We start from the raw sequence: 24,759 nt of genomic DNA on the forward strand, positions 1-24,759 counted from the left end.
GGGAAACCCATACAATTTAGGGTTGCATTAACTAATCACATATTGTAAACTGTATTTCACCTTCATATCTAGCTATAATTATTTTATTAGTGCATAAAACTACTATGCTACAGAATATTCCCTTGTTTTTCCCACTTTGGTGCAAGAGGTGTTCCTGAGACATTTTGATTGAAAGAAACAAGAATGTACAATGTTACGCATTTGTGGTTTATTTATGTCAAACAGCCCTTCATTTTAGCCATAATAGTACTTGGATATCCACATAATTCTCTTCTCAGCTTTGAGCAGCTCTGCATCAATTTTGCCAATGAGCATCTACAGCAGTTTTTTGTGCGTCATATATTCAAGTTGGAGCAAGATGAATACGCTGCAGAGCAGATACAATGGCAGCTTGTGGAATTCTCGGACAACCAACGCACACTGGATATCATTGCTCTACGGCCCATGAACGTCATCTCACTTATCGATGAGGAAAGCAAATTTCCCCAGGTAAAGCTCTAACAGCAATCATCCAAAAAATTAAAACTTACAGAACAATTCCAGTTTAATGTAACCAACCACTACTAGCTATACCAGGATCTGGATAAAAGAGAACTCACAGACAGTATATTTTACATTTTACATCTCATGCAAAGTAAAACCTCATGTATTACTATTGTAGGCTTAATAAATCAGGATGCTTACATAATTTTCATTATAATATATGGCACCTAATATAGTGATACCTAATAATGTGAAAAAGAAATAAGGGGAGTCGCCTCCTCAAAATTCCCTGCACCTTTTAAAAGCATTGTGTGGCCAGCATCACCCTCACTTTCTCAGCCAGATGCTGGAAGGGCCTGTGTTCCTTGTGTGCTTAGCCACCTAGAAGTCTGAACCCCGATGTGGACCATTTATAAGTTAAAAAAAGTTACAAATGCATGAAAAACTTTACATTAAGTTAAAAAAACATATTTTTTTGTAGTAGCAAATAGAAACAAATACTTTATCCTGTTCTGATAGCTGTATGTAAACTATATAAATACTAACTAGATGACCTTTAATGTGACAAAGCACTGTGTTTTCTAGAAATAAATGTTTTGTTTTTTTAATTCCTGTTTTCACCTTTGTATCTCAGTGTTGCTGATCACCGGAAGTATTTTTATATCAACTTCCTGTCTACTAGCATGCTCTCCAGCTGTGGTTGCATGTCATTGATCAAGGTAGACTTCCTGATGGCGACAACAGTGGACCATGTCTGCACAATAAACATTGGCATGGCCACTTATAGTCTCCATCAGAAACACATTTGAGAGGCTTATAATGCATGTGAGCAGTTGGGGGTGGGAGCAGAAATTTGGTATGCCTCAAAAGAAAGTGCATAAACAAGGCCAGTTCCTATTTTAATGAAAGATGTAGATTAAAAAAAGATTGTAAGTGACTTTAAAAATTCGATTTTTGTGGTTGGGTTTAAATCTACATTGCTTGACCTGTGGATAGCATGTAGGATTACACTTTTGAGTGTGTATTTTAAGGTAATACAATGATACAATTACTCAAATCACTATCTTGCCACATCCGTAAATATACTTAAAAGCAAAAAAAAATACATCTAGAAAAAAAAGAATGAATACAAGTTTGTGTTTTCACCAGCAGCCAATCAGATTGGGTCTCTTTGAAACTCAGGGTACTGCCTTCATAACCTTTGCCATTTGAAAACTGTTTTTTAATTAGCTTGTATCCTACATGTAAGGTTGCACACTATCATACTGGAATTTATAACCATCTATGTTTTTTTGGTTTTTTTTGTAGGGAACAGATGCTACCATGCTGACCAAACTTAATAGCATTCACAGCAAAAGTAACATTTACATTGCATCTAAAAGTGTGCATGACACAAAGTTTGGAATAAACCATTTTGCAGGAATTGTATATTATGAAACAGAAGGTGAGTATTAGGCTACAGTCACAGGGGTGTGTAAGCAGGTTGTGTCAATGTTGGTTCAGTAGGTTAGCGGCTGGCCCAGGCTGGGGGAAAGGGTTAAGTTATGTGTGAAGGCTGAGGTCCGATAGCCTGGGTTGGTTATGTTCCCGCTTTCAGCTTGTATCAGGACTGCTGCGCCTTGCAGTCCACTGAGGGCACCAGGGTTCCCGGAGGACATCCAAGTCATGGAGATTACCAGCATGGACTATCACCACATGGAGGTATGCCTGGGGAGCCACACAACTGTGGTTAGGGTTAGGAAATGGACATTGTTCATATTGGACTGTTATGTTGAAGTTTCTCTATTAACGTTACATTAACTGTTCTAAGCCTGGTCTGAAGTTATTCAAAGGGGTACTTGTGGGTTCTGGCGTATCTAAAGAACCAGGGTCTGTAAAGCACAAAGGGGTATGAGGGTCAACTACTACAAAAGAGTTAAGACAAGACAAGGAAGAGAAATGCAGTTGCTAAGAGCACAAGTTCCAGACACCAAGCGACCAGTCATTAGGCATGGTACCTGGTCCTCCAGTATTGAGGGGATCGTTGTCTGGCTTCCTCCCTTGTGGTCGGTATCCAATAGCAACCGGATCTGAACTCACATTGAGGAGATCTATGGCCTGGTCACGAGGTACGGAAAGGAAGGAGTTCATGAGCACGCATCAGGCCTGTGCTATGTGCTCAGTAGGACTCTGTTCTGTTACTGAGAGTGAGGTACCAGAGTTACGCTAGACTGGTGGAGTGGGTGCAGACTCAGCACATCCCTCCTAATGCAACATCTACTAAGTTACAGTGTGTAGTGATTTTGGATAGCACTTTTCAGAGGAACTCTGTTCTTTAAATACTGTGCACAGTGGAGGCTCATCTCTACGTCGGGAAACGCATTAATGTTAGATTGTCTACATGACCGCAGTCTCCGCCTGGTCCCAGGCATTGATGATTGTGCTCTGTGCAGAAGGGCCAGCAGGTGATTAGCTCACCCTGCAATTTTTAGCAAATTCCTGTGACTAGAATGACAGGTGAGTATGAATAGCTGCAGTGGCTCAGCCTTTACAATGTAATGACAGGAGGCATCAGCTATTCATGGCTGTTTGCACAGCCATCGATTACATGCGGTTAGGGATAGATGACCATGGTTGGATGCTGTCTGCATACATCCATTCACAATCACCACAGGTAATTGCTGGCTGTGCAGACCATCATGAATAGCTGCAGCCACCGTCAGCCTGTCAGTTAATTGTATGGGCTGAGCAGCTGTAGCTATTCATACACACCTGTCATTCCAGGCACAGGATTCACAGATTCTTGCCGCTGGATGTGGCAGGGTGTGCTAATCACTGTGTGAATGTAGCTTTATAGAAGACAAGACTCTATTGCCCCGTACACACGGTCGGATTTTCCGATGGAAAATGTGTGATAGGACCTTGTTGTCGGAAATTCCGACCGTGTGTAGGCTCCTTTACACATTTTCCATCGGATTTTCCGACACACAAAGTTTGACAGCAGGCTATAAAATTTTCCGACAACAAAATCCGTTGTCGGAATTTCCGATCGTGTGTACACAAATCCGACGCACAAAGTGCCACGCATGCTCAGAATAAATAAAGAGATGAAAGCTATTGGCTACTGCCCCGTTTATAGTCCCGACGTACGTGTTTTACGTCACCGCATTCAGAATGATCGGATTTTCCGACAACTTTGTGTGACCGTGTGTATGCAAGACAAGTTTGAGCCAACATCCGTCGGAAAAAATCCTAGGATTTTGTTGTCGGAATGTCCGATCAATGTCCGACCGTGTGTACGGGGCATTAAACCTATTGCCAAATTTTAAGTCATTTTGGTGACCACCACATTTTATATTATCATTGTCTGCTGTGTACAACCATTTTTAATTGATGTGAGCTGTGATAAAGTGCTAAGATTCAGGTTCCAGATTTGTGGATAATCCTTTCATGACTAAGCCTATTTTTGACATTTGGTGTTTACAAGTTAAAATCCATATTTTTTGCTAGAAAATTATTTAGAGCCCCCAAACATTATATATATATTTTTTAGCAGAGAATATAAAGAATAAAATGGCGATTGTTGCAATATTTTATATCACGTGGTATTTGTGCAGTGGTGTTTTAAACGCAACATTTTGGGAAAAAGGACACTTTCATGAATTAAAAAAAAAAAACAAACAGTAAAGTTAGCCCAATGTTTTTATATAATGTGAAAGATGATGTTACGCCGAGTAAATAGATACCAAACATGTCACGCTTTATAATTGCACGCACTCGTGGAATGACGACAAACTACGGTACCTAAAAATCTCAATAGGCGACACTTTAATTTTTTTTTACGGTTACCAGGTTAGAGTTACAGAGGAGGCCTAGTGCTAGAATTATTGCTTTCGCTCTGACGATCGGGGCGATACCTCACATGTGTGATTTGAACACCGTTTACATATTTATTTTTATATTAATAAATTGTGTTTAAAAAAAAAAAAAAATTGATCACTTTTATTGCTGTCACAAGGAATATAAACATCCCTTGTGACAGTAATAGGTGGTGACAGGTACTCTTTATGGAGGGATCGGGGGTCTAAAAGACCTCCAATCCCTCCTTTGCACTTTAAAGTATTCAGTTCGCCGTTTTTGGAGATTCTGAATACTGTATATTTTTTAAAACCGGCGCCATTGGCAGGAGAGTAAACGGGAAGTGACGTCATGATGTCGCTTCCGTGTTTATTATTAGGAGGCTGGAACGAAGCCACTCACGGCTTTGTTCCAGACTGTCAGTAGCGGCGGGAGGCGGCGGGAGGGGGGGATGTCCCCTCCCACTCCTCCGGTATAACAGCCGAGCGGCTTTTAGCTGCATCGGTTGTTATACCTGGATAGCCGATCGTCGGCTCTAAAAAACATAGCCGGGATGATGACTGCAGCTGCAGGCATCATCCCGGTATAACCCCCGAAAGTCGAGTACGCACATCTGCGTATGCTCGGCGGGAAGGGGATAATCATAACCTGTTACATATGCCTGAAATTCCATATTGTACATTTGCACTTTAAAAATGGAGTTGCTCTGTTATAACACATTTAGTTTAGAGCTACCCTTCTTACTCACACTTGCCAATACTGAGCCCAGATGGTAGACACACTCCCACTAACCCACAATTCTCCCTCTCAATCCTCTCTCATTCACCCCCCCCCCCCCCCCCCCCCCCACACACACACACACACACACACACACACACACACACTTTTCCCTACCCAACTATGCTACCTACCTAACCTCCTCACACTACATTACCCTTTGAGAAACCCAACTAGAGAAGTGGTTACTTTAGAAGTAACAAACCATACCACACCAAAACAAGTAACAACCCTTGAAAAAAAAAAAGTTCTTAACAGAAACATATTGAATATTCTGCATTAGCAAACATGCATGTTACAAGCAACATTAGAGTTGATAATGCTATACTTGTAGTCAATGAACAGATTCTGAAAAAAACAATTGCAGTTTTATGGATGCATAATATTCTATTTATTTCTGATTTAGGATTTCTGGACAAGAACCGTGACTTGCTGAGTACAGATTTTATCCTTATGATCCACTCTTCTACCAATAAATTCTTGAAGCAGGTCTTCCAGCTAGATAAAAGTGATAATAATGCTTCAATTCGTGGAATTATCCGAAACGCAGGCTTCAACAGTCAGAAGGTACTCCTCATTCAGCTCACTGCCTGTAAAGGCTTATTGTGCACATTAAAATGAAACACTTTCAAGACTTGAATAACTTGGGCATTTGTCTTTTAGTTGTTTTATGCACTTTTTATTGTCTCTGAAAAAATCAATTTTACAATTTAATAAATTATTATTTACAGTTTATTTGACAAAAATAGCTATTTTTAGAGCTCTCTCCTTCCATAGAAACCATTGACCTGACCCTTGACTAATATTCAGGCCCACAATGCCCAATATAGCAATGCTTTCTTTATCACCATTGTTCTACACTGGTCTTCCTTAAGCCTGGGTTCACACATGTGCGGTGTGAACTGAAGCTCAGGTTTCACTGGCAAGATAAAAATCAGTTGTTCAAAGGTTTCACTGCGTTTTAGCTGCAGATCAGTGAGCAGGCAGAGGGGGGGAGGGAGGGAGAGGGGGAGGTGTAGTGAGGAGAAGGAGAAAATCCTTGTTCAGAACGCAATGCATCTGCGAATCAGATGCTTTCCCATAGGAGATAATAGGCTTGTAGTTCGCACCGCAATGCCCAAAAAACGCACACGTTTTTTGTGCAATGCGCAGTACGAATGCAACGCACATATGTGAACCAGATACATTCAAATGAATGTACTTTAAAATGTCCTGCGAATTGGATGCAGTGTAATCCGCATCTAATTCGCATAGGTGTGAACGGGGGCTAAAGCTCCTTCATCCCTTCTCTAGCATACCCACCCCTTCCTTGCTGCAACCCTTAATTTGCTTCTCAGCTTCTCAACTGTGACATGGGCTGAAGAAGGGAGTAAAATGTCACAGAGGAGCATTGTCTTATAATGAACACAATTGCCCAGGCTTTCAACTGAGAGGTAAACCAGAATTTTCTATGAAAAAAAAAAACACCATAGATCTCAAAATAGCTAGTAATAATAATAAAAAAATCAAAAGAAAATGTCATACCTTGCATTAAACTGAATAAAAATTTAAAATAGAACTACAGGTCCTTTTGACAGTAAAACCTATTTCCATGTTGCATAAATAATAAAGTAGATATAAAAAAAACAATTGTAACTATTTTCTCTTAAAATTGCTTGCTCCTGGTTTTGCCACTTCACAGGGTTTTTTTTAGTAATGAAATGTGACTACTACTGTTACACATGCAGAGCCAGACAACTGACTATACAAGATTTCCAGTATAAATGAAAACATTCATATAGTTTCTAATGGCAGAGATAGATCTCCGAATTTAACCTATGAGGGCAAGTAGGACAACCATAAGTATTGGAACATTACGTAGTATTAGGACATCACGACCCATATTTGCCAAATAGAAGTTCGTTCTAAATCAAGCAGTGTTTAATCCTTTGTGTCCTCTGCTCACCTGCAGATCTCAGACACAAACAAGTCTTTACCTACTCTTGGAGGACAGTTCAAGCAGTCACTGGAACAGCTGATGAAAATTCTGGGAAATTGCCAACCGTACTTTATTCGTTGTATCAAGCCCAATGAGTTTAAGAAGCCATTGGTATGTGTGACCCATTTTGTAGGTTTGTTTCTAGAGTTTTATATACATATATAAATATATTTGAGAGTAATGTTCATCAGCTCCATCTTCATGGCCACTTTTCAGTTCATTGCACATCATTTTGTGCATATTAAAATAACACACAGGATAACATGCTTCTCTAGAAGCCTGATGGGAATATATTCTTTTGGCATAGATATTTGAGCACACCTTTTCCGAGTCAGCCATTTATGGCATGTTATCTCAGTACCAAATTTCTGTCTTGTAATTTCAGAAGAAAAAAAAAACATTAAATTGCTTAGCACAATATTTGTATCTTTAATTGGTATAATTTTGTATTGTTGTTTTGATCACTGAAATTATTATGACAAATCTTGAGTTTGGGGTTAGATTTAAAGTCTAGGTTTAGGATTGCAAATAGGGGTTCAGCTGAGGTTACAGACCAGGTAACTTACTTAGTATCCTTTTTTCAGTGTGGTAAATTCATTTTATTTGTGATAATTGTGCTCAGAAATATTGTACCAGATACATGAAAATGATAAAGGGAAATATTTTTAGTTAAGTGGTAAACAACTAAAATGTATCTAAAGCCCTTTTTTAACTTTGGAAAGAGTAGGGAATTGTTAGAACCTCTGTCAAGCACCTTTGCTGTCTGTGTCCCAACAGGAAGATTTACTTTTACTTCCTGTGTTGGAGGCATAACAGTGAGTTAAAGAAAATCTCTCAGAAATAAAGTAAATCCTCTTTTGACGGTTATTACCTGAACAAGTGCCCCCAATGAAATATTTTCCTGTCCCTTCCCTTCTCGTTTAGGTAGCAGTTTTAACATTTTGAATTTTCCCTCTAAATAGAGTAAATTTCCCAATAGAGACCTAGCAATAAAAACGTAACAGGGGTTTTATCCCTTCCTTATCATATCCAACAAAAAAATGTCTTTAGATACACGTTAAGTAGCAAAGGTTTACATACAGTTTAGTTTAGTAAATCTGGTATACTAAACACTCAAAAACTCAAAGCCAGTAAACTTCGACATGGAAATTAACCCAAGGCCTTTGTAAAACCTACAATAGTCTAAAGGATGTTAGGTAGACAATGTCGCTGGTTATAGTTTTATATATACCAAAACAGTGCTGCACTGCCAATCATAATATTGTGCAATATTTAAATTGATTCTAAACTTATAATAGATCCAACCTCTGAATAAAAAATGTGCAAAAATACAATTTCAGTGAAAATAGACAAATAGGTGCAAAATGAACCCTCCACCTGGTTGCTGCTGGCACTGAGCAAATGAATAGCCAAAACAGTGCTGTGCTACCAATATAAAAATGATACAACATAAAAGTCCATATTACTAAGATTAACAGTGATATAATAGTCTTCAGTTTCTTCCAAATTGAAAACTTCACCAAATGTGCACAACAAATTGCAAGTGCTGGTGCTCTCCTCCACCTCAGTGCTCTAGCTGCTCACCTTAAGATCTGACCCCTGTTTTACCAGCAGATCAGATAAAGCAGATCCCCTGTGGGGGTAATCAATGAATCAGCCTGGCGTGGAGCTGCTAATCCCTCAGTGTCACCCTTTTTCTCCTTACTGGCTTCACCAGTCTCAGACCTCCCTCAGGTAATTCCAGTAAAGCAAAGCACTTCAGCAGTGTGGACTCAAAAACACAAGATAAGACGAGATACTGGCGGAGTGATGTCACCAACTACGACTCCTCCCCCTATATGCATTACGTCAAATGGGCGTGACTTCATCAGTAAGGAGCGGAGACAGGACATCTCATCGCTACTTATATACGCTGCCGTTCCCTCGTACTGTGCAGCAACTCCTCCTTCTCTGTCCGGCTCCTTCTACAGAGTCAGCTGCAGAAAACACAATCATGTGTCTAATCAGGAACAGGAAGTGGCATACTTTCACTAAGGCTATGTACACACGAAAGGATTTTCCGACAACAAAACCGTGGATTTTTTCCGAAAGATGTTGGCTCAGGCTTGTCTTGCATACAAACGGTCACACAAATGTTGTTGGAAATTCTGAACGTCAATTCTGCGGTGACGTACAACACATATGACGAGCCGAGAAAAATTAAGTTCAATAGCCAGTGTGGCTCTTCTGCTTCATTCCGAGCATGCGTGGACTTTTGTGTGTCGGAATTGTGTACACACGTTCGGAATTTCCGACAACAGCTCTTGTTGTCGGAAAATTTGAGAACCTGCTCTCAAACATTTGTTGGCGGTAATTCCGACAACAAATGTTCTATGGAGCATACACACAGTCGGACTTTCCAACAACAAGCTCACATCCAATATTTGTTGTCGGAAAATCCTATCGTGTGTACGGCACATAATACTTACAGGGACACTACATAAATACACCAAATCTACCCAAATTTGGCTAAATAAAAAAAAAAATAGCTGGTGACTCCATCACGCAATTATCCTCTACATATCTAGCAACAAACATTATTGATTATATAATTACTAAAATGCATACCATTACTAAAAAAATATTTTTTAGTAATGGTATGTATTTTAGTAATTATATAATCAATAATATTTGTTGCTATATATGTAGAGGATACTCGCGTGATGGAGTCATCAGCTAAGTTTTAATTTTTATTTAGCCAAATTTTGGTAGATTTGGTGTATTTATGTAGTGTCCCTGTAAGTATTATGTGCCGTACACACGATAGGATTTTCCGACAACAAATATTGGATGTGAGCTTGTTGTTGGAAAGTCCGACTGTGTGTATGCTCCATAGAACATTTGTTGTCGGAATTACCGCCAACAAATGTTTGAGAGCAGGTTCTCAAATTTTCCGACAACAAGAGCTGTTGTCGGAAATTCCGAACGTGTGTACACAATTCCGACACACAAAAGTCCACGCATGCTCGGAATGAAGCAGAAGAGCCACACTGGCTATTGAACTTAATTTTTCTCGGCTCGTCATATGTGTTGTACGTCACCGCAGAATTGACGTTCAGAATTTCCAACAACATTTGTGTGACCGTGTGTATGCAAGACAAGCCTGAGCCAACATCTTTCGGAAAAAATCCACGGTTTTGTTGTCGGAAAATCCTTTCGTGTGTACATAGCCTTAGTGAAAGTATGCCACTTCCTGTTCCTGATTAGACACGTGATTGTGTTTAGTGCAGCTGACTCTGTAGAAGGAGCCAGACAGAGAAGGAGGAGTTGCTGCACAGTACGAGGGAACGGCAGCGTATATAAGTAGCGATGAGATGTCCTGTCTCCGCTCCTTACTGATGAAGTCACGCCCATTTGACGTAACTCGTATAGGCGGAGGAGTCGAAGTTGGTGACACCATCCCGCGTCTATCTCGTCTTATCTTGTGTTTTTAAGTCCGCACTGCTGAGGTGCTTTGCTTTACCGGAATTACCTGAGGGAGGTCTGAGACTGGTGAAGCCAGTAAGGAGAAAAAGGGTGACACGGAGGGATTAGCAGTTCCATGCCGGGCCGGTTCATTGATTACCCCCACAGGGGATCTGCTTTATCTGACCTGCTGGTAAAACAGGGGTCAGATCTTAAGGTGAGCGGCTAGAGCACTGAGGTGGAGGAGAGCACCAGCACTTGCAATTTGTTGTGCACATTTGGTGAAGTTTTCAATTTGGAAGAAACTGAAGACTCTTATATCACTATTAATCTTAGGAAAACCTTGTTCCCGGCTGCAGTGAGAAGTGAAACAGTTAGCAGTGGTGTTACTACTGCTGCTTAATGTGACAGCTTCCTGCTGGAGCCTCCTTGTTGTTAGGGAGCTGGTGGCTGCCGGTGTCCTAACAACCTGTTATATCCACCTGATCCATTCAGCTGTCAGCTGGGGTTTCCTGGCTGACAGGTAATTGTAATAAACAGAAGCGGGGGCAGTTTGAAAAAAAAAACTCAAAACATTGTGTAGTTCTTCCCAAATTTCATACCAGATCTTTTGGGCATGGTATGGATCTTAAGGGGAACACTTCCACAAAGCTTGTGGTCCCCCACAAAATCTATGCCAGACCCTTATCTAAACATGCAGACCAGATAAGGGGAGGGAAGGCTGTGTGCCCCCCTTCCTTCCAAATCATACCAGGCCACATGCCTTCAATATGGGGAGGGCACCTTGTCCGGATGTTGATGTGGACAAGGGTTTCTTCCCCACAACCTTGGCTCAAAAGGTTGTAGGGGACTGCGGGCAGGGTACTTATAAGAATCTGCAAGCCCCTCTTAAAAATGGGGGGATCTCGAGATGCTGGCTTCCTTTCATGTGAATGAGTAAGTGGCACATAGCACCCCTTCTCATTCACAAAACAAATGTAAATGGCTAATAAAGACACGCACTTTTATAAAAGTCCCTAAATTTAAAAAACACCAAAAATGTACTAGGATGTAAATCCATAAAAAATTTTGGCATCCATTAATGCAGATCCTTGTCAATCTTGAAGAACAGCACCAAATATAAGCAGAGGGATTTTGGTCTCCCAGGTGACATTGACCAAATATGGACATGACCATATTTGGTCAGTGACATCATAGGTTCATCATTAGTGACTAGGATCTGCATTGCTGGATGACAGGATTGACAATGGATTTACATCACGGTACATTTTTTTTTAACAAAGTATTTTTCAAAAAGTGTGTGTCTTTATTTACTATTTACATTTTTTTTTTTATGAATGAGTAGGGATACTTTGTACCCTTTATTCATTCACATGGGGAGGAGGGAGCTAGTGCCTTGAAGCCCCTTCATTTTTAAACGAGGCTTCTAGATTCCAAAATGCCCCCACCCACAGATCCCCACAACCTCCCAAAATGGGGACAAGGCGCTTTTCCATGGGGTTGCCCCCTGTTAGGGTATCCTCCCCATGTTGACTGGGCTTGGCATGGTTCAGAAGAGAGGGTGCATGCCCATCTCCCCTTTTTCTGGCCTGCCAGGCTGCATGCTCACATAACGTTCTGGAATAGATTTTGAGGGTCCCTGAGTTTTTTATTAGTTCCTTTTTTTTTTTTCTTTTTTTTTTTGCATTGAGTCTCTCTTGACAGCCATACAAGACCATTATCAAGGATAAGGATCTGGTATGTATTTTTAGGGGGAACTCTACATCTTTTTTTCTGTTGGGTCCCCATTACAGTACATCTATACTATAACCTCATCTAAGATAATTAGGTTATTTACGGACTGCATGAATTAATTTTTTTTTTCTTTTGTCAGTTTTTCTGTAGTAGGCTACATACAGGCAGCCTAAGAAAATCCCCAGGCATACTATTTAAATAAGTTGTACATTTTAAAGTTTCACTTTAAGCATAACTGAATTTTCCTAAAACCTATTTATGTATTTATTTTTTTTGCTTTGGTACATCTTCATATTTGTGTATTTAGGAAATTTAGGAGACTTACATTCTGGTTCAAAATACGATTGAGGCTACAATGAATTTGATTTAAATGGGTCAGGGTTAGAGGGTCCACAAGGGTAACATTAAAATATCTTCTGCAATAAAACATGTTTTCCTTGTGTTTCCCAGCTCTTTGATCGCGAGCTTTGTATTCGGCAACTAAGATACTCTGGAATGATGGAGACCATACGAATCCGAAAAGCAGGATACCCAATCCGTTACATCTTCTCCGATTTCTTTCACAGATTTCGAGTATTGTTGCCATTAAGTTCTGAAAGTCGCAAGATGGTAAAAATATAGCCCAGTCTGATAAATGATAATGTATAATATTATAAAGACTAGCAACATTGAAAACGTTATATTTAAAAGCCCTGCTCCAGCCCAAACTAAAACAAAGCACCTTGGGCTGGGCTGGTATATTTGCAGAAAGTCAAATTATTGCGTATTGTCCACGTTATAAAACTTTTCGTTTGAGGAGTTTTAATCAATGAAATGAAAGCACGTCATTCCAAAGCAAAGCGTGAAACATACAAAATCACATTACTAGGACCAGGATTTTTTTTAACAATATATTTTTATTGAAGTTTAAAGATGTTTACAAAGAGAGAGGAAAAATAACATTAATCAGCAGAATGGTCCTACTGTCATCCTCATAAGATCAATCATAAATGGCAAATAAGAATAAGCCATTTCAATAATATTGTACAATAAGTACATCAGGGAGAGAGACTAATGAAGTTAGTCATAGATTTGTAGAGGTAAGATCCATTTAGAAAGGGTTTTTTGGGTGGAAGAGTTTGGACCATCACTAATCTAATGAAAAAGGGCCAAGCGCGGCCTAGGGTTTAATAAAAAAGTGAGTTAAAGAAATAAAAGATAACTTTAGGTGAGGGGGGTTAAGGAGGGGAGGGCTGCCCAGATAATAGCACCTGAACCTTTGAGATTCACACCTTCAAAATATCAGAGGAAACAGACGTTGGCAGGGTAAAAAGTCGTAGCGTTAAAAAATCAAAGTGAGCTAACAGTAATGTAGTAAAGGGATCATCACGTTAACAGGCTGTGAGTATCCAAGGAAGCCACACCTCCTAGAACTGTGAGTATCTGTCATATAGTTGTGCCGTAAATTTTTCATATGCCTTAACATATTCAGTTTATCCATCCATTCCGCCATTGTTGGAGGGGCAATAAGAATATATAAAAGCTCCATAATTCCCACAGTAGTCACCCTGAGAATAGGGAATGTTTTATATATAGCTCCATATATATATATATATATATATAGATATATCTACAGTATCTCACAAAAGAAGTTGAGTACACGTGCTCAGTGTCATATCCAGAGGTTGTCTTTGGGAAATAGATGTATGACTGCTGCCAGCATTGCTGCAGAGGTTGAAGGGGTGGGGGGTCAGCCTGTCAGTACTTAGACCATATGGCGCACACTGCATCAAATTGGTCTGCATGGCTGTCGTCCCAGAAGGAAGCCTCTTCTAAAGATGATGCACAAGAAAGCCTGCAAACATTTTGCTAAAGACAAGCAGACTAAGGACATGGATTACTGGAACCATGTCCTGTGGTCTGATGACACCAAGATAAACTTATTTGGTTCAGATGGTGTCAAGCGTGTAGCGGCAACCAGGTAAGGAGTACAAAGACAAGTGTGTCTTGCCTACAGTCAAGCATGGTGGTGGGAGTGTCATGGTCTGGGGCTGCATGAGTGCTGCCGGCACTGGGGAGCTACAGTTCATTGAGGGAACCATGAATGCCAACATACTGAAGCAGAGCATGATCTCCTCCCTTCAGAAACTGGGCCGCAGGGCAGTATTCCAACATGATGACCACTCCAAACACACCTCCAAGACAACCACTGCCTTGCTAAAGAAGCTGAGGGTAAAGGTGTTGGACTAGCCAAGCATGTCTCCAGACCTAAACTCTATTGAGCATCTGTGGGGCAACCTCAAATGAAAGGTGGAGGAGCGCAAGGTCTCTAATATCCACCAGCTCAGCGATGTCATCATGGAGGAGTGGAAGAGGACTCCAGTGGCAACCTGTGAAGCTCTGGTGAACTCCATACCCAAGAGTGTTAAGGCAATGCTGGAAAATAATAGTGGTCACACAAAATGTTTACACATTGGGCCCAATTTGGACATTTTCACTTAGAAGTGTACTCACTTTTGCTGTCAGCTGTGTAGACATCAAAGGCTGTGTGTTGAGTTATTTCAAGGGGACAGCAAATTTACACTGTTATACAAGCTGTACACTCACTACTTTATTTTGTAGCAAAGTGTCATTTCTTCAGTGTTGTCACATGAAAATATATAATAAAATATTTACAAAAATGTGAGGGGTGTACTCACTTTTGTGAGATACTGTATATAGATATATATCTATATATCTATATATAGATATATATATATATATATATATATATATATATATATATATATATATACAGAGCTTTTTTTTTTCTCAGACAATAGGTGCAAGGACTCCCCCTTTCCGAGTCACCCCTTTTCTCCGCCCCTACCCACTTCCCAGTGCCGTCCCTTTTAGACAATATAGAACCAAGTATCATTTTGAGGCGCTAAGTAATTTGTATGGAATTTGGTAATGATATCAAGAAAAGCAGTAAAATAGATCCCCTGCAGCTAGCAACAATAGATCCCCCAGCAACAATAGATCCCCCACACAACAATGGACCAACCACAACAAAATTTCCCCGCCAGCAACAATAGACTCCCGGTAGCATCAACAGATCTCCGCACAGCCAGCATTAATAGTCTGTCTGGCTGCCATTCACAATAGACCCCTCCCCCAACAGTAGATCTTTGTCAGCAACAACTGACCCCCCCAGCAACATAAGACCCCCCCAGCAACAATAGGTCCCCCACCAGCAACAATAGACCACCCCAGCAACACTAGAACCCCTTGCAAAAATAGATCCCCAGCAGTGAGCATTAATACCCTGCAGCACACCCCAGCACCCCTTGCCATTACATAAGTCAGTCCAAGAGGTGCCGGAACTGCGTTCCCCTGCGTTCCCGCTGAAAAAAGTATATAAAAGGTATATATACACACATACACATATAAAAATATCCTTTGAATCAAGGAGCTGGATTAAGTGCAGGTGCCTATTTGTCACATATTTTAGGTGCTGCAAATTTTGAAAAGCTCTTTTATGTTAAGATAATTTATATCAGAACTTTAGATTAATTAACTTATGGACACTTATAGCCTCATGTTGTTGTGTAAAGCTTTTAATATACCTTTTGCATTATATGCATTTCTCTTGCAAATATATAAATATATTCATTTCTCTTTATTAGTGGGATCACCAGGCTTGCAGTGTTGATATTTGTGGTGCTGTTATTGGAAAACACGAAGACTGGAAAGTAGGAAAAACAAAACTTTTCCTAAAGGTAATGTAGCGCTGACAACTTTTGTTTTTAGTCATAAGTGTGTTATAAAGGTATAAGTTGATCTAGTGCCATCTAGTGGACAACTAAAAAAGTACAACACTTTTGTGTTTTATGATTAAGAGAAGTGACATGGAAGTGATTGATTGTTTACTTCTGAACATTAACTATGACCTACCCACAATGCTCCTGGACAAGAGAAAAACTGAACTGCATTGTGAGAGGGTATAAAAGGTTTGGGAGCAGCCATCTTAGCTCTCTTGTTCCTGGGACGCGCGGCCTGCCAGCAGGACTCTGTGGGTGTGTGTGTCCCACAGGGTTGCAGCCTACCTTGTGAAGGAGCGGAGCAGCAGCGAGGATCCTGCCATCGTATCACAGTGAAGCAGCAGAAGTGATTGTTCCGGAGACCCGTGGGGGAGGTAACCGAGGACTCCGGGTCGTTAGGAAACGGAACAGTGTGATGGCGTGGTGGTGGCTCCATACGGACTAAGAACTACTGAAACGGAGACATCCATCTGTGATTCGTGTGGTGAGAGGGTTAACACCCGGAAGTTTGTTAAATATTACACACACACTTAGAACTTTTGCAGATTGTTGCTGGGACAGATAGTCCCACGGAACAAGTTGAGTTGGAGAATATTACATTTGCATAGACTAAAATATTCAAGTGCTGACACAAGATGTCTGTCTTCTTCGTATAAGAACACTTGATCAGTTTGCTGGATTACAATTGCTTTTGTGTATTACCTTACACTACGCAACACCTCAGAAGAACTATCTGTGGATTACAATTATCATTTCATAGCTAGCGAAGATTGAAGACGTCAAGACTATCTCTTTTATTGCAGGGCCCTGCATCTAGTTACAAAGAGTAGTGACTTTACGGTTTAGAGCAGGGGGAGCTCCCTGGTATAAATATATATTTAGGTATATTCTGTGTATGTTATCAATATTGTTATAACTATTTATTATACTGTCACACTGCGTTGGTGTGATAGTGTAGTCACTGTGATAACTTTCTATATAAAATATATCATTTACCCAAAGAAAGAAGTCATTTTGGTTATTACAGAAGTTTGTGTGCAGTGTTGTTATTTCTCCTGCAGGTGGAGCTACAAGCACCCAGGTAAATATAAATATAAGTTATATTGTGGGTTAAAGTTGGTACTAATATCATTACAACACTGCACTACAGCTGTGTCAAGGGGATTGAACAACTTAAGAGGGGTGAATAGAACAGAGGACAGGCCCAATAATAAACCAGCAGCTCCACCGAGACTAATTGCTACAGTAATAATTAATAATACTTTCTACAAATGTAGTTATAAATGTATGTATCTACCCTTCACTGCCAAAGCAGTTTTTTTTGCATAGATAAAAAATAATCATTTGAGGCCTGTAGATTGGGTAAACCCCCAAACAGTATATACTTGTATTTTCTGAAAGCAGAGACCCTGAAAAATAAAGTTATAAAAGCTCTTACAGGTCATTGGTTTAGAGTTAGTGATTGTAAAGGCAGAAGGTTTTTTTATCCTAATGCATTCTATGCATTAAGATAAAAAGCCTTCTGTGTGCAGCAGCCCCCCTTATACTTACCTGTGCCCCATCTCTATCCAGCGATTTCCATGAGTCCCTCAGCTGTCTGGGACTCTCCCTCCTGATTGGTTGAGACACAGCAGCGGCACCATTGGCTCCCGCTGCTGTTAATTAAAGTCAGTTAGCCAGGAGCAGCGAGGAGGATCTGGGCTGCTCTGTGCAAATCCACTGCACAGAGCAGGTAAGTATAACATGTTTATTATTTTTAACAAAAAATCGCCCTAGAATTTACTCCGGCATGCATGGTGATATCTAATATGTGTAATGGAATCAACATTTTCATACATACGTGTCCCCGGCATGTGTGTTTATTTACATACGTGCATAGAGCCCAAGAAGGTTTTTAAGTGCTTGGGTGTACTTTTAGCTTTTTATTTATTTTTCACCTAACGTTATTGATAGCACAGCCAGACCAATAGCCCCCTATATGATAGTATACTATATATATTGTGACAGGTTCTCTTTATTGAGGCATCAAAGGTCTCTTAGAGCTGCAGCTATTGATCAGTGTATTCTGACAGCAGAGGGTGCATTTGTGTGGATGGAGGCCTGCTGGTGGGAAAAAGAAACTAGCAGGGTATGACCAGCTTTAGTTCTGCTTCACCTTTGGAGTTTCCTTATCCTGGGATATCTAGGTGACATCCTGCTAAAGGAACAGTCAGTTCAGACCCTGACAGTGGTTGGGATAGATCTAAATCCCCAGAAGTCAGCACTGGAGACAACCCACCAATTGTAGTATCTGGGCTTGATCTTGAATGTGGATTGTCCAGAGTGTAACACCACCAGAAAAGCTCCTGGCTCTCTGCTCCCCCATTCAGACCTTATGGTCCAGGAACTGTCCCACCATTCCCTTTTGCATGAGGGTTTTGGGCCTAACAGTAACCTCCTTTGAGGCAGTATCATACACCCAATTTCACTTTATACCTTTGCAACTCACACTCTGGCAGCGTGGGTCAAGCAAACTCAATCTCTGCACCAGCACAATGGGAGGTGTCCCGCACAGGCTCCACATGCCTGACTAGTAAAACCAGGCTTGCCCTGGTGTGGTATGATCTCCAATCTGTTACTGGAATTGGGCCTTTCTCACAGTGACTGGGAAGGTATTCACAATGGATGCCAGCCTGGGGGAGGGTGTGTCCTGGATGCCCTCTTGGTTCAGGGGTATTTGGAAGAAGCCCAGCTTCTGATTTATAACCTGGAATTTAGAGCAGGCTCTCTCTTCAACACCGAACCTCTTGGCTGCAAGGTCCCCTGACCCTGATTCAGTCAGGCAGTGCAGACAGAAGTCTATTTCTTTCTGGCTTGAACAGTAATCCAAGTTCCAGCCCTGACCACAGTACATATTCCAGGCAAAAAAATTGGCAGGCAAACTTCCTCAGCCATCAACGTCTAGAGAATTCCAGAGAATGGTCTCTCTACCCAGCTGTATTTTTAGCCCTCTGTCACCGTTGGGGGACAACAGATGTGGACCTTTTGGCATTCAGTTTCAACAACATTCTCAACAGGTTTGTCACCAGAAATAGGGGTCCTTGGGCCTTCACAGTGGATCCTCTGGTGGTTCTGTGAGATCATATCAACTTGATCTATGCTTTTCCCCCTCTAAAGTTATTTTATAATCTTTTTTGCAGTATCAAATATAGGGAATCCGGTGATCCCCATTTCACCAAACTGGCTCAGGAGGAAGTAGACATACTAAGTCTCCTGTTGGACTTTCCATGGGTCCTTCCAGATCATCCAAATCTTTTGTCCCAGGGGACGGTTCACCATCCTGCTCTTAGTCACTGGCCTTTCAAATCTATCCCTATGCTCTTAAAGGCCAGGCAGTTGACTTTGCACAAAGTCTACCATTATTGCAATACAAGGAAATTTCACCCCAAGAAATACTTTGTGGGACAATCCATGTCTTTCCTCCAATCTGATCAGTGTGTGGCCATCCCTGCTTGACAGAAATGATCAAATGATCAGTGGCTGCAGCCAATCAGCTACAGCCACTGATCAGTGTACTCTGGCAGATCCTGCTTTTAGAATACAATGTCTCAGTGGGGAAGATTACTCCACCTACCTTATCTGTGTGGATGGAGGAACCTGTTAGTTGGCTAAACAAAAATAAGTTAGTTGGCTAAACAACCTTAACGATGACATCATTCTTCCCTCTCTGTATCTTGCCCCAACACATTCCAGGGAAATTTCTCTCCACTGTTTAGATTTGGTGCAAGTCTACACCACAGCAATAATTTCTTTTAGCGTATTGGATTCTGCTTCTGTCCACACTACTGTCAGGTGGATCACACAAGTCATTATAGGGAGTATTATTCCTGCGCTAACAAGCAGGGAAAAGCAGCTTGCACCGAATGGGGTCCAGCCTTAAACCCTGGTGTGACTAACAACTGACAAATGGGGATGGTGCTGCGCTAATCCTACAATAAATTATAATATCTAGGTGTACTGGGTATCAACTCTTGTCTTTACTGAGGTATAGGATGGTGATCTAAACCACCATGGGGAATATAGCACTATGTGGACGTGCAGGCAGTATGTGCATAATAGAAAAAAATATTAATAAATAAAGGGTGGAGCCCACCAAAAAAACTATACATATGTATCTCTCAGCTTAAATAAAAATAAAACCATGGTGAAATCTACAATAAAATTTAAAAAATTGAAAAATAATAAAGTATTCTTTTTCAATAAGATAGTGATTGCCGCTGAGACATTAAATGCCAGTACAAAGTGCTGTGAATTAATATCCGGAAATTATTATAGTTCAGTGAACCATGATTCATATACATAAATAGATGGCTAAAAACTAAATAACATAAAAGCAAAAATTGCCAAATGATACAATGTTACATTGAATGTCCCAAGTGATCTTCATAGTTGTGCATCATGCAATATAGTGTCCAGCAGGGGGTGCTCAAACTTAAAATAATACAATCCAATAAAGGTGACTTAGTGCAACAAAAAACAGCTTCAATGCTTCCTTAGTGATAACAGACAATTAAGTTGTGTAGATAGCAGCTGAGTTTAAAAATCATTTGTTCAGAAGAGTGGTGAATGTGCAGTGTGCAGCAGGATCTCCTCCATGCAACAATCCTCTAGTGGTAGATAATGGCCCCTTACCTCACTATACTGAGGTTACAGCATAGAGCAGACAGCGCTTGTGGTGTCTCCTGTGCAGGGGGGTCCTAGGTAATGGACTGTCATTTATCAGACCTCAGATCCATGGGGAGCATCATAGTAAATGGAGAGATGAAGATACCATATAGTGTAGTATTTCAAGCATGTATCAGACTTTATTCAACATTAGCAGCATACAGGGTACTCACACAGTAAAAAACGAAAGGTACAGTGTATCCAGGCGAGGTCATACACTGCTGACAGTGGGCGGTGCCTGTCCCTACATGTGGCGTCACGGGTCACGTGGCTTCATCTGATACATGCTTGAAATACTACACTATATGGTATCTTCAGCTCTCCATTTACTATGATGCTCCCCATGGATCTGAGGTCTGATAAATGACAGTCCATTACCTAGGACCCCCCTGCACAGGAGACACCACAAGCGCTGTCTGCTCTATGCTGTAACCTCAGTATAATGAGGTAAGGGGCCATTATCTACCACTAGAGGATTGTTGCATGGAGGAGATCCTGCTGCACACTTCACATTCACCACTCTTCTGAACAAATGATTTTTAAACTCAGCTGCTATCCACACGACTTAATTGTCTGTTATCACTAAGGAAGCATTGAAGCTGTTTTTTGTTGCACTGAGTCACCTTTATTGGATTGTATTATTTTAAGTTTAAGCACCCCCTGCTAGACACTATATTGCATGATGCACAACTATGAAGATCACTTGGGACATTCAATGTAACATTGTATCATTTGGCAATTTTTGCTTTTATGTTATTTAGTTTTAGCCATCTATTTATGTATATGAATCATGGTTCACTGAACTATAATAATTTCCGGATATTAATTCACAGCACTTTGTACTGGCATTTAATGTCTCAGCGGCAATCACTATCTTATTGAAAAAGAATACTTTATTATTTTTCAATTTTTTTAATTTTATTGTAGATTTCACCATGGTTTTATTTTTATTTAAGCTGAGAGATACATGTGCATAGTTTTTTTGGTGGGCTCCACCCTTTATTTATTAATATTTTTTTCTATTATGCACATACTGCCTGCACGTCCACATAGTGCTATATTCCCCATGGTGGTTTAGATCACCATCCTATACCTCAGTAAAGACAAGAGTTGATACCCAGTACACAAGTCATTGTATCTTAATTTAAATGATAAGGTTCACCCTTCGTGTATGCACACTCTACCATAAATGTCCGACTTCATGGCCTTTCAGCCTAAGGCATCTGTTTATCAGATTTACTTACAAGGTTTCTACCTGTTCCTCTGTTCACGCATTTGTTAAAGCCCAACTCAGAGAAGACGAAAAGTCCTCCCTTGCAGTGGTGTCGCACCCATTCTGCAAGAGTTAACTGCTTGTTTCTGTCTAGGGGAAGGGAAAAGCATCTTTACCTACTTGATCCTCAGCTGCCCCAGAAAACAACACTCCCCTATGCTCCAGTAGTGGACTGTCTCTCAGCATCCTCACATCCATTGCAGAGCTATAAGCTGTGCAGCATTGTAGATGATGCCAGAGGACCTTATGCCTCGTTTCCACTGAGCGGATCAGTTCGGATCGGTACAGTTTGAATGGCCTAGAATGGTCCGGTCTATTCTGGTGAGCGTTTCCACTGCAAGTGGGACCACAAGGGGCCATACAGGATTTAGAAAAAATGCCTCAGCATAGCACAGCAGAGGGTTATCTGTCATCCAATCAGTGGAATGTATCGTAGCTCCGCCCTAACCAAACCGTTCCATTTTCTATGTCCCCACATCTGAAGCAGGACCCTGAATGGAGCGGTACAGTTCGGTTGTATGGGCCACTTTCATAATGGAAACACCCAAAATAGCGTACCGTACCGAACCGAACTGAACCGATCCGCTCAGTGGAAACGAGGCATTAGATTACCAGAGTGCAAGGGAAAAGGGGCCACAGGGACCCGATCTGTCAGTCTGAAGGGAGCCTGTAGAAGTGGGGGATCAGATAAGTGAAACAGCTTTACCTGGTTCCCCTAGACAAGCAATTAACCATTGCAGTACAGGCATAGCTCCAGTAAAAGAGAGGAAGTTTGGTTTCCAGGTTTATGTTCAGGCATCTGATGCTAGATCTGGGGTAAGATGCTTCAGGTCTCTCTCTCCTAATTATTTAGCTTTTTTTAACTGTTGTTATGTGGGCCTGTTAGAATTTGTTTGCTGTGCTACCCACTGCTAATTTGGATTGCTTTTGGATGTCCCTTGGTCCAGGACTTTTATCCCTTGTCCTGTAATGTATGATTTATGCCGCATACACATGATCGGACTTCTCGTCGGAAAAAGGTATGATGGCTTTTCCGACGGGATTCCGCTCAAGCTTGCCTTGCATACACACGATCACACAAGTTTGCTAAACTTTCGCCCGTCAAGAACACAGTGACGTACAACACTACGAGGAGCCGAGAAAATGAAGTTCAATGCTTCCGAGCATGCGTCGAATTGTTTCCGAGAATGCGCAGGAATTTTGCGCGCCCGAATTGCTACAGACGATTGCATTTTCGGATAGGAACTTTTTCCGACCGAAAAATTAAGAGCATGCTCTCAATCTTTTGCTGGCTGGAATTCGACCAGCAAGTCTGATGGAGCATACACACGGTTGCATTTACCGACGAAAATTTTGCTGGCCGAATTTCCGATCGTGTGTACACGGCATAAGAGAATAGGATTTTTAAATTGCCTATAAAATCCTTTTCTTGGTGTACATTACACTTTATGAGTCCTGTAGGGGGAGAGACAAGGAAGTATCCAGGCACTGATGTGTAGAAAAAGATTTGACATGTCATGATTGAGAACCCATTATGTTCCAGTAAGTGGTGGAGCAGGTAAAATCCAGTAGAACCACATTTTCCAGAATTGATCGGCCCTCTGATTTACTGAGGCAATGGTTTCCTCCATAAGCTGGATTTCAATATTTTTAGTAAACCACACAATGATATGGGGGGAGGGATAACTACCTTTTAAATAAAGAGTTATGGGAGTAGCAAACGCTTATAACAATTCATCCACATGGGGGTGAGATGCAAAAGAAAAATGCTGCATCATCAAGCATTTAAACATCCATTAGTTTCATAGTCCAGTGTTTAACCTGTGTCCAGAAAACTTGTATGACAAGGGCAAGGCCAGAAAACCCAGGAGCATCGACGTCTCCAACATAGTGGAGAACTCAGAGGAAATACTTTGTGAAAGACCAGGGGGGGCCTGTACCATCTAGCTAGAATTTTGTGCTCAGTTTCTTGGGTTTTACAAGAGATAGAAGCAGGCAGTGGTTATACCCCTGCTAAAGAAAGCTAACGTGGAGCGCACCGTGTTGTGCAACAATCGCCCTATTTCCACCCTGCCGTTTTTGGCAAAAATCATGGAGCGAGCTGCGGTATGGCAACTTCAACCTCACCTGGAGTCTAATAAAATTTTTAATGACTTCCAGTCAGAATTTTGTCCTGGGAGAGGTTTGGAAAAACAGCCCTGGTAAAAGTCCTGGACGATTTGCTCTGGGCCTTGGATGAGAATGAAGCTTCGGCCTTGGTACTTCTGGATCTGTTGGCAGCTTTTGATACCATCGACCACTCTATACTTGTGGATAGGTTGAAGATGGTGGCAGGAATGGATGGTATAGCTCTGGCATGGGTAGCCTCGTTCCTGGGAGACAGGGTTCAGAGGGTAAAGTTGGGACCATTTTATTCCTCTGATAGTCCCCTGTCTTGCAGGGTCCCACAAGGATTGGCTTTATCTCAGATCCTTTTTAACATCTATATGAGGCCGCTGCTGTACATCATTCGCCATCACAATCTCCCGTTCCATATCTCTGCTGACGACACCCAGATCTACTTTAAATTATCCAAGAAAGGGGAGGATCAGGTCATGCTGGCCTCCTGTCTGGAGGAAATCCAATCCTGGATGGGTGCCAATTATCTAAAGTTAAATGGCACCAAAACTGAATGTATCATCTTCAGTAACCAGGTGTATTCCAACTTGTTTCCAGCATGGTCGTAATCTTTCAAACCTTTTCCAATT

The 24,759-nt window shown here is 41.1% G+C and overlaps 1 protein-coding gene across 2 annotated transcripts in view; it reads left to right on the forward strand.

Annotated features, from left to right (window-relative positions):
* The window catches only part of MYO7B (myosin VIIB), a 422,737-nt gene that overhangs the window by 208,270 nt on the left and 189,708 nt on the right, over window positions 1–24,759 (forward strand). For both annotated transcript variants that reach the window (XM_073625783.1, XM_073625782.1), the window contains 6 exons: window positions 279–489; window positions 1,792–1,927; window positions 5,504–5,664; window positions 7,049–7,186; window positions 12,704–12,862; window positions 15,901–15,993. In XM_073625783.1, the coding sequence (XP_073481884.1) occupies window positions 279–489; window positions 1,792–1,927; window positions 5,504–5,664; window positions 7,049–7,186; window positions 12,704–12,862; window positions 15,901–15,993 (898 nt within the window). The remainder of the gene's footprint in view (window positions 1–278; window positions 490–1,791; window positions 1,928–5,503; window positions 5,665–7,048; window positions 7,187–12,703; window positions 12,863–15,900; window positions 15,994–24,759) is intronic.

This window comes from Aquarana catesbeiana, linkage group LG04, assembly GCF_042186555.1.
Source record: "Aquarana catesbeiana isolate 2022-GZ linkage group LG04, ASM4218655v1, whole genome shotgun sequence".
NCBI lineage: Eukaryota > Metazoa > Chordata > Amphibia > Anura > Ranidae > Aquarana > Aquarana catesbeiana.